General features: G+C 43.6%; 2 protein-coding genes across 2 annotated transcripts in view; both read left to right on the top strand.

Moving 5' to 3' along the window:
• Positions 1–4661: 4661 nt before the first annotated feature.
• On the top strand, positions 4662–5765 carry LOC128744382 (uncharacterized; the record flags this gene model as incomplete). The annotated part of the gene is made up of 1 exon (XM_053841362.1): positions 4662–5765. A coding segment is annotated over one exon (1104 nt), but the record flags the coding sequence as incomplete, so codon positions are not given.
• Positions 5766–7518: 1753 nt separating this feature from the next.
• The window catches only part of LOC128744381 (dopamine D2-like receptor), a gene marked incomplete at its 5' end in the record, with an annotated part of 94767 nt that continues 91028 nt past the window's right edge, over positions 7519–11257 (top strand). The window contains one exon of the mRNA XM_053841360.1: positions 7519–7637. Coding sequence (XP_053697335.1) covers positions 7519–7637 — 119 coding nt within the window. The remainder of the gene's footprint in view (positions 7638–11257) is intronic.

Below are 11257 nucleotides of genomic sequence, written 5' to 3'. Positions count from 1 at the left end.
ATTTTTAGTAGTGGCCAAAGCCCCAATTCTCCTATATAACTCAATGAGTTATAACTATCAGAATCTGTTACAAACTTGAAACTTTTGTTTTCACTTCCTGATCAGTTTATTTCCGATTTCTAACACAATGTGTTATAAATATCAGAATGTGTTATAAATTTGAAGTTATCTTGTTATGCCCTCCTGATCGGGTTACCTATTGTTGAAAAAATTAGTGTACATTTGAAAACAGTACGTAATCGGCTGTTCGGTGAAGCTTTCGTTTGACGTCGAAACAGGAGCGTTGTACGGCCGTCATGTCAACTTTGCCAATGCATCTCTTGATTCTACCAATCAACTGTTTGCAATTCGTGGCTCTCCAGTTATTTTTGTACACCAAGGAACTCAAAATCCCGAAGAAATCTTCGATTGGGAGCACTGAGACAGATTTTTCGGGTCGTGGTTTTTGGGTAAAAATGGGATCGAATGGGTATTCAGGAACAATTGTGTTTTTTTGGCGTAATGCGATGATGCTCTATCCGGCCAAAACACGTATTGTCCATCTGCATGATGTTTTGTATAGAAACGGGATCCAAATTTTCTTCAATCATTCGTCTGGTGCATCTTAATTGATAGCCAAACCGGAGGGCTTGTTGTTGAAGAAACGAGAAAGAGAACGATGTCCTTTTGCGTTCAAAATTTTGGCTGGTCTTCCACAACCTTGCTTGCGAATAGTTGTTGGGCATCTTAGGATATGGTAAATAAACAGTCGAAGCCGCAACATGTTTGCCTTTTAAATGTTGTACCGTATACTTTTTGCCGAGATTTCTGTGGCAGTTCGTAGAAGTGTACAACGCGCTCCCGAAATGCTTCTTGTTTCGAGACCATTTTTAGCAAAACTGTGCAAGCATAAACAAAACAAAAAATATCAACAAAAAGAGGAGAGAAAGAGAGAGCTAACACATACATACTCTCATTTCTCTCTGAGCTCGTTTGTTGTTGAGCATAAGGACCGCGAAAAAATTCCAAAATTTTAGTTGCCACCCGTTAGCCTCAATGCCCCCTTCAAAGATATCCATGAAACCACCTGGAGATCACCCGATCAGCGTACAATGAACCAGCTTGATCACGTTCTTATAGATGGTCGGTTTTCTCTAACATCACGAACATTCAGGATTGACTCTGTCCTTCACTATTACCACTGTCATCGTAGACCAGACACACCCTCCTCGGCAGAGCATCAGGCAGCTAGATAACCTGCAATCCGTCCCGGCGCGAGTACTGGATGAGACACTGCATTATTCATAGGAGTTAGGTGCTTTAAACCTCGAAAACGCTCACTCATCGGAGAGCCCCGGAGAATATAAAAAGACTGGTTTGATGGGAAATGGATACAGGCAGTGGAGAGAAAGAAATTTGTTCGGAAAAATTATCTGAGCATTGCCACTAGAGAGAACTTGACCAAATATCAACGAGCAAGGAACCAGTTGGTCACGATCCTGAGGAGTAAAAAGCGTCAAAATTAGAACAGTGCACAAAATATTCTCCCAGATTCTGGAACGCAAGCACAGGGCTTCGTAGGGAATTATTAGGCGAGCTACATGGGGGCGCGCCCAACTACTGACCAAATTTTCACCATCCGACTTGCAGAAATGTCGGGAGTACAACGTGCCCACGCATTATATTCTCGTGAATTTCAAGGCAGCATACTATACAGTCGAGCGCGAACAGCTACGATAGATAATGCACGAGTACGGCTTTTCCGGACAAACCGATACAACTGATCAAAGCTTCCATAGAGCAAGTGATGAGTTACGTACGCGTTTCAGGGGCACTCTCCAGTCCTTTGAATTACAAAGAGGGTTACGGTAAGGGGATGGGCTGTCCTGTATGTTATTCAACATCGCTATTGAAGATGTGAGTCTGGGAGTCGAAACTACTTTTCCCTCCGCAAAACGCTTCGGTGTGCAAAACGCTTCGGTGTGCAAAACGTTAACGGACGTACAAACGGATAGCCGAGAGTGGCGTAGGTTTATGAACGACGAGTTGCAGGCACTAGTTGGAGATATTCCTACTCCTACACCTGGCGAAAGTTGAGAAACTGCGATGGGCCGGCCAAGTCGCAAGAGCCCTTACCAACACTAGAAATAGAAGGGCCCAACGTGCTGGATGGCTCGACCTTAAAACCGCATATTGCAGAAGACGAAATCCCTTTATCTCAAACCGTGTCTGTAACTTTTTTATTCTGTATTTCTCGCAAAACACTTCTTCAGAGGACTTTCAAAAGTAGCAAAAATCTATATCGACGCCAACGATATAATCCATACGAAAGCTTATAGCATGCATTGAAAGGGAGCATGCGCTCTGCTGATAGAGATTGCCAATTTGTGATTGTGTTAATGGTTTGCTTTCAATCAGTTTGGAAAACTTTACAACAGCACAGTTAGAAAACCCACAACAGTAACAAAGAATTGCGTGTGCGCAAGAGGTTTCCTGTATGGCGAATAAATGCATAGTAATCAGGGATTACTATTGTAATCATTTACTTCTTAAATATGTAATCAGCGGTTGTCATATAACAACCAATGGTTATGGTCTTTAATAATGATTGGTAATCATGAATTTTTAGTAATCACAGGAGCATGTATAGCAACAATTAATGAAAGGGAACTTTTTTCGATGCATTGTAATGATAGCAGTTGGAAACCCCTTGCGTATAGTTAAACGCAGTAAAGTGTGCGTACGGTAACTGGCAGCAAACTCTATATTACTGTTACAGAGTGATACACGGGCGAAGCAAAGTTCACTTCTTTGACGTTTGTCCGAGGTTGTGTTACGTGGACTTAATGAAAATGAATTAAAATCACAGACACACAGACGAAACTCTGGCGCTAATTCCATCGTCCATACTAAGACCAAATATTTTTGACGAAGGACTACGTCTTACGGCAAGTTTTGAGATAGGGTGTCATTCCAAAAAATCGAAAAATGCGAGCTTCACGAAAAATGAAAAGTTTGGAGCGCTAATAGCTCAACGGTTTTCCGATCGATTTTCAATATTCTTACACCAATCGATCGGAAAATCTTCTAAGAATTGACTCAAATGAAGAAAAGTATGAATTCTTGATGTTGAACTATTGAAAAATTGAAAATAATGAACCTATGTTTTACCAGAATTCTCGCTTCGTGATTGGTTGGAAGATTCTATACGATGATCTAAACCTACACCAATTTGATATCTGTGCTTGGGAAGTAAGCCAAAACAAGCGACAAAGCTTCCTCATTTCAACAAGATTTCTTAACACCGCGATTAAACCTAGACCATTTTGATGTCCTTGCTTGGGAAGACTGACAAAGCCCCCTCGTGCCAACAGATTTCTTACGAACGCGATTAAACCTAGTCCAATTTGATGTCTGTGTTAGGGAAGTGTGCCAGAAAAAATGACACAAGTTTGTTGTCCCAATAGATCGCAAATTCTTTACTGCGAGACGATTAAACCTAGTCGATTTTGAAATCTGTGTTCGAAAAATGTGCTACAGCTGTAGTGTTCGGTTACAATATGACTCTGTATGAATACGCATGCTTGTCGTTTCATTAGAAGTGTAGTGAAAAGATGTGCTGTTGATAAAATAGGATTGAATTGGTAAAATCCCTTCAACGTGGGAAACCATGGATAATAAAAACAATCTTTAATTTCAGTAAGGTAGCAGGAAAGCAAATGTTTGTGTTCTTGATTTTGTTCAATTGTTTTCAAATGCAAAGAATTGAATGTATACAATGTTACTACTTTGATAAATCCGCCGATCACAATAAGCAAACAATTTGAATTGCGGCGATCAACTCAATGTAACAATACTTTGCTAAATGTTACATACAACGCATGTAGTATGTATATATGGTGCATATAGCATGTATACATGAAGAATCGAATGATTACAAGCATGAATACATGCTACTATCACTATACAAAGAGACTTACGTAGTCCTGCGTCACCTATATATGCGGTCGTGTCTTGGACACAACACCTCTGATTTTTAATAAGGCATGTTTCGCAACATAGTCGCATCGCTTAAGAATTGCTTCGAGTGTTGAGTATAAAACCGTACAAATGTAAACACCCTACAAATGTAAGTTACTTTGCAGCATGCATATCAGAGGGTGTTGGTGTGCAAGTGGAATGTTGGGACGATGTTCGCTAAAGGAGTTTTTTACATTGTCATGTCAGAGCCAGAGCCAGAGCCAAAGCCAGAGCCAGAGCCAGAGCCAGAGCCAGAGCCAGAGCCAGAGCCAGAGCCAGAGCCAGAGCCAGAGCCAGAGCCAGAGCCAGAGCCAGAGCCAGAGCCAGAGCCAGAGCCAGAGCCAGAGCCAGAGCCAGAGCCAGAGCCAGAGCCAGAGCCAGAGCCAGAGCCAGAGCCAGAGCCAGAGCCAGAGCCAGAGCCAGAGCCAGAGCCAGAGCCAGAGCCAGAGCCAGAGCCAGAGCCAGAGCCAGAGCCAGAGCCAGAGCCAGAGCCAGAGCCAGAGCCAGAGCCAGAGCCAGAGCCAGAGCCAGAGCCAGAGCCAGAGCCAGAGCCAGAGCCAGAGCCAGAGCCAGAGCCAGAGCCAGAGCCAGAGCCAGAGCCAGAGCCAGAGCCAGAGCCAGAGCCAGAGCCAGAGCCAGAGCCAGAGCCAGAGCCAGAGCCAGAGCCAGAGCCAGAGCCAGAGCCAGAGCCAGAGCCAGAGCCAGAGCCAGAGCCAGAGCCAGAGCCAGAGCCAGAGCCAGAGCCAGAGCCAGAGCCAGAGCCAGAGCCAGAGCCAGAGCCAGAGCCAGAGCCAGAGCCAGAGCCAGAGCCAGAGCCAGAGCCAGAGCCAGAGCCAGAGCCAGAGCCAGAGCCAGAGCCAGAGCCAGAGCCAGAGCCAGAGCCAGAGCCAGAGCCAGAGCCAGAGCCAGAGCCAGAGCCAGAGCCAGAGCCAGAGCCAGAGCCAGAGCCAGAGCCAGAGCCAGAGCCAGAGCCAGAGCCAGAGCCAGAGCCAGAGCCAGAGCCAGAGCCAGAGCCAGAGCCAGAGCCAGAGCCAGAGCCAGAGCCAGAGCCAGAGCCAGAGCCAGAGCCAGAGCCAGAGCCAGAGCCAGAGCCAGAGCCAGAGCCAGAGCCAGAGCCAGAGCCAGAGCCAGAGCCAGAGCCAGAGCCAGAGCCAGAGCCAGAGCCAGAGCCAGAGCCAGAGCCAGAGCCAGAGCCAGAGCCAGAGCCAGAGCCAGAGCCAGAGCCAGAGCCAGAGCCAGAGCCAGAGCCAGAGCCAGAGCCAGAGCCAGAGCCAGAGCCAGAGCCAGAGCCAGAGCCAGAGCCAGAGCCAGAGCCAGAGCCAGAGCCAGAGCCAGAGCCAGAGCCAGAGCCAGAGCCAGAGCCAGAGCCAGAGCCAGAGCCAGAGCCAGAGCCAGAGCCAGAGCCAGAGCCAGAGCCAGAGCCAGAGCCAGAGCCAGAGCCAGAGCCAGAGCCAGAGCCAGAGCCAGAGCCAGAGCCAGAGCCAGAGCCAGAGCCAGAGCCAGAGCCAGAGCCAGAGCCAGAGCCAGAGCCAGAGCCAGAGCCAGAGCCAGAGCCAGAGCCAGAGCCAGAGCCAGAGCCAGAGCCAGAGCCAGAGCCAGAGCCAGAGCCAGAGCCAGAGCCAGAGCCAGAGCCAGAGCCAGAGCCAGAGCCAGAGCCAGAGCCAGAGCCAGAGCCAGAGCCAGAGCCAGAGCCAGAGCCAGAGCCAGAGCCAGAGCCAGAGCCAGAGCCAGAGCCAGAGCCAGAGCCAGAGCCAGAGCCAGAGCCAGAGCCAGAGCCAGAGCCAGAGCCAGAGCCAGAGCCAGAGCCAGAGCCAGAGCCAGAGACAGAGCATTTAAATTATAAATAAGTTTCATGGAAAACAAGCTGTTATAAAAACGTTTTATTTCTAACGCCGATGTTTTCAGCCAGAATAACTGGTTAAAGTTGTGTTTCGGTTGTGAAGCCAAGCTTTTATCGATCATTTACAACTGAATATTCGCGACTACGAAAGTAAAAGTGGTTTTTAAGCCCGTTCGCACTCGCACTAAAACCAATTGTCAAAACTTACGTGAAAACAAAAGCAAAGATACTTCTTTCTCTTTTTTTCACACAAAAATCAAACAAACATCAGCAACTTCGTAATTGCGAATTACCGGCATTGAATATCGGGCGAAGTACAGCGCAGATCAATAACTTTGATACATTGCAATATTTTATTGAGCTTAGATGCTCTAATATATGAGTTTTCCGAGTATTTTTTGAGCGCAATTTATCAGCATCTTTGGCTCGAGCAGCACGTTCCTCAGAAGGTTTTCAAGAGATTATTATGTTTTGTGATATTGTCAAAAAATTTATTTCGATTCCACTCAACTTTTACTTATAAAAGTATATCTTGAGCGCATCAATTTTTCGGAAGTAGAATGGCAAAGTTCACGATAAATTTAAAATCGCACTTTAGTTTGGATTATTTGAAGGCTACAATATTGCTTTGAGTGATTGATGAATTACTAATTTTATCTTGCGAAAAATGTGTGACATTCACCCCTATTCTGTATTTCGAACGAGTTTATGTTTCGTTCGAAACTGACGTTTTCGAAAAAACAGCGGTTCGAACGAAAGATCTTCATATGAAAAAACAACTCGAACGAAATATTTGCCAAGTCGATCGAAATATTTCAACTCGTTCGAAATACAGAATATGGGTGATTATTTTGCTTGTATGTTTAACTTCAGGGAAATTAATTAAGTTAAGTTTATCTGTTGGTAGTAAGAATACCATGCAACGCATAGGCGTCACTTTGAAATATTTCACATGTTATGTTTTAGCTCGTTTTTTGCGCTGTTTCAGTCGTAATCTGGTTATAACTAAGTGTGGGCAAACGAAAACTCAGCAATTCGATTTGTTTTAAATCTGTTGTCAATTCTTATTCAAAACCAAGTGTGTTACTTGGGAGAGAGAGGTAACCTATAACAAAAATCTGACGAAAACAATACGAAAAAGCAAATGAAAATAATACAAAAAATTGGAAGAAAAGAATTGGGATAGAAAGAGCTAAGGGCTAAGCTAATTATTTCAATTGTTCAATAGTTTGTACTTTAAAATCAAAAGTTTTCTTTATTAAAATCGATGCGTATAGGTAGTAGGCAATAGGCAATAGGCATAGCGCTTCCTGAAAGGCTGAAAGGTCATTCAAATCAGTTCAGTGATTCAAAACCTATTTTTTAAAAACACATCAATGATAAAACTGGTGATTTTGCGACTCTTACAGCCCAGAAGGGGACTGAAACGGCATACAAAAAAATACGAGTCTAAAGTTTTCCGAAAAGGATTTGTTCGAAGATGTGAACAAACTGCCATTAAATATTACTGTTTATAATTTGAAATCAGCTACTAAATTTGTTAAAATCTGTATTGACAAAACTCTGATGAGAAAAAAACTGCATTTCCCAACAGAACTCCATACTGACCAGTTCACATTAGGCAGTTGCTCTAACCAATCAAACTAAATCACGTTTACCTTTTCCTTCTACTTCTCTTCCATTCGCAGGTGAACGGAGCGTGGACGCTGCCAAATTTCGTGTGTGATTTCTACATAGCAATGGATGTGATATGCTCAACGTCATCTATATTTAATTTAGTTGCAATATCAATAGACAGGTAAGCACTTTCGTAGATTGAAATCCTCCCGGTCGTCCTACCTATGCTATGGCATGGTTGGTGTAGGTGCTTAGTTGAAAATTGATGACGTTAGCTAGTCGACGAAGGCGAGGACGAGCACGAGGATTGCTTCTTTCGTCGTCGGCTCGATGAGTGCCTGTCGGTCTACTCTACTAGACAGAGCGGAACGGTTTCGGATTGTGGTGAAGTGAAGAATCGACTGCCTTGTCGGTCGTTGGAGGCTTTTCTCGTTCACAGTGCGTAGGCAATGTTGTCAGTTTTGGATTTTTTTTCCAGCACGGATTTGAGGGGGCTTGATTAAGCAAAGGTCAAGGAGGTTTGTCCGGTAAAATGGATGAATCTGACGTACAATGAGACCGTGCATGTAGAATATTGAAGTGTACATTTTTTATGCTTTTATCAGACAAGTTCATCTGCTAAATGGTACGTTCCGATCGTCAACAATTGCTTTTAGAAAAAAATGTTTTTCAGAGAATACCAGTAAACTATGAGTCGAATGCATTAGAGCAACATTGTTTCTTAGTAGTCGGAACACGTTCCACGGGACTAATGTTGTTTTCAACGCGAACAAATAATTCCATTATATCTAAGGCAACTTTCTACGGTGCCATTAAAATGCAATGACTAGCACACACCTAAGCGTAAATCTGTTTGCCAGTAACTGTACGATAGAATATCCCGTGTTTTCCTTGTTCCGTCTCGAGAAAGCACTCGGAATCTCAAATCTCATTCGCATGTGCCAAAGCACAGCAGCAGCGCCCGAAACCAACGGCAGCTAAAGCTGGGGAATCCAAATTGCAAAGGACAATCTCTGCCCGGCTACGGTGAATGGAAAGAGCAAGGAGCTAGATTGCATTTTTCTACTCCTATTTTCAATCGTTATTGCACACTCTCATACATATTTGATTGAAAAGATGACGAGGCTGTCGCTACCGATGCTGAGACTGCTTCTGGCGACGACGACGGACGGCGTCGAGGACGTCTGGCGATGCGATGTGGGGAGCCATGTGGGGTTCCGATCACCGATGCACCATCACCGACCGACCGACCGACCGACTGATCGGTGCAAACATGTTGCTTCTTTACAGCCAGCTTGACTTTATACCTACTCCTACTCCCTGAAGAGGATGCTGGTTTGGTGAGGAGTGAAGTGCCATTTTTCATATCCTCTATCTAAGTTTCCATTTTTTTACTTCTCTAGCTATAACTTTTGGCGCTCAGGATGATCCAATCAGCTCGTTAGCAGCAATCAATGTCTCATCGTAAACGAGATTGTTTCTGAATAGGTAATATCGTAACCTCGGCAATATAATTCTGCTGAGTGGCTTCTCGTTGACGACAATTTAATGCGGGATTTATTTAGATTTTTTCTTCAGGAATAATTTAGCCTGCGACGGAATCAAACATTGTTATCATCGTTAGTTAGTTTTGCATTATCAACAAAATTTACAGTTTCGATTCATAATTGCCAGCAGTTACCCGGTTGCTGATTGCATATAGTATAATTTTATTTCTGGTACAAAGATGGTACTTTAGGTTACAGTCGTTCCATCTATTTCTGAACCATCTGTGTGGATTGTCAACATGTGGTTTAATGTATCTCAAAACTCCCATTTTCGAAACAAACTTTCTGTGTTGATGAATAAAACCATTACGAGTTTGCATGTGCATTTATCCATGAGCTATTTAAATTCTGATTAAACTTGCGGCTCCCCATGGTTCACAGACAAACGATTCATCCTGACAGCAATCCGACCAGCTTAGGAAACCAATTCGCAATTTGCGAAAAGTATAAGCATTAACTTTATACATACCTTGTCCAGCGATAAAACTCCCATTATTTCAAGTAATTTGCACAATTTTGCTTCCGTCTGCAGATTTTCTAAGCGTATGAGTAAAAACGGTGCGGTGGTCTCATTTATTGCCTTTCATCAGAGCGCTACCCACCATAACGGAACTCCGAGTCAGTTAGAGTCAGAACGACTGACATTAAATCCTATGAGCTGGAATTATTGATATGAAACCGGCGAAATAATACGTTCGCCGCAATCGTGCCGAAATCAGAGACAGGCGATTTCTGCAGACTGTCAGATTCGACAGTCATACTCCCGAAAAAAATGAAAATAAAAACGAGAAAATCTGTTGAAGACGATGAGTTTACGTTTAATAAACACATTGCTATCGTCGATCGTCCAGGCAAAAGCATCATGGTCGGTGGCAGCCGAATTAAAGAGTGAACCTTTTTCCCATTCAGAGTAGAGTGATTCCGATATCAATTAAGATAGCGCAAAGCATTTCTTAAGATTGGATTGAGAATATCGAGGCGCCCGACGGGTACTGTTTACCCGCTCCGCTATCGTCTCAGATTGATAATTCAGTGGAGCATAACTAACTTATTAACGGTTGCTTATCGGGATCGGGCACTTTTAAGCACCGAAGATTGAAAAGGTGAAAGAAAGAACTGTAAGCTTTATGGATAACAACGTGGAAAACGATTTCGGCGCAATGACCGTACACCGTCATGTCCCAATCCGGGACGAAGCCATCCTCATCCGGACACGTTTCCGTCCCTCGGTCCCGCAGAGAGAGCTTTTGAGTTCGTATTTTAATTAAGCAGAATGCTTAGCTGGGCTATGTGAAAAGCATAACTTTTATCGCTCCGCTGCGTGTACATGCTATGCTGTCTGTTGCTGGCGGAGGCGACGACGCGGCCCGCTGCAAAACAGTAAGCAACAGTAATAACAATAATTGTTATAGCACTATAAAAGTGGTGATGTTGAGCCAATTACGACTTTCAACACGCCGAGATGAATAAAAGATGAAAACATTTACGTACAGCTACCAGAGGCGGCAGCCCCTGCCCAGCAAACGCTTGGTGCGTTTCGTTCGCTCCGTTCGGGGTGGACTAGGCTGACTTCCTTCGTCTTGTTTTGCAAGGGGGTGGCACTGCCGTTATGTATTATTATTGCATTTGGAACGTGAGCATGCGTTTCGGAATGGAAATTTGACACGGCGAAGTTTTTTTTTGATTGTCTTCCGAGAGAAGATGTTCCGAGTAGAGCAAGCAAGCAGTAAATTTTGGGAAGGGTAATTAACTTACTGTTATTTGGAATTTGATTCAGAAAAAAACATATTTCGGCTGTTCACCAGCATTGACGGCCAAAGAGGAAGTAAAAGTACCAACAAAGTATTAAACGGCAGAGATAAAAAACAGTCGTAGAAGAATTTTTACGAGCGGAAATGATAGCAAGCTACTTTTCCGAAGATCCGCATGCAAGGAAAATTAATTGAACCACAACTGTATCGCAGTCGAGTTGTTTTATTGTGTTTTATTTTGAAATATCCTGTCATAATTACTGCATGCTTTTTTTAATTTTAAATGAACTAGCACACCTGTTTCGTTAATTTTATCAGAAAGTTAAATTTTTCTATCTGAAATAAAATAGTGCAGATTTTTGGAACGTAATTTACTTATTACTGTAGAGTCCGAGTAGAATATTTTAAAGACTTCTTTCATTCATCCTCTCAAATTCTTTAAAAAGGTTTCATGATAAACATTTTGGCCTCGTAACTCCTTGAAACCCATTCCGATTTTTTCC

The sequence above is a fragment of the Sabethes cyaneus genome, chromosome 3, assembly GCF_943734655.1.
Source record: "Sabethes cyaneus chromosome 3, idSabCyanKW18_F2, whole genome shotgun sequence".
Taxonomy (NCBI): Eukaryota; Metazoa; Arthropoda; class Insecta; order Diptera; family Culicidae; genus Sabethes; species Sabethes cyaneus.
Note: the sequence above shows the minus strand (reverse complement) of the source record. Positions and strands in the feature narration are given on the sequence as shown.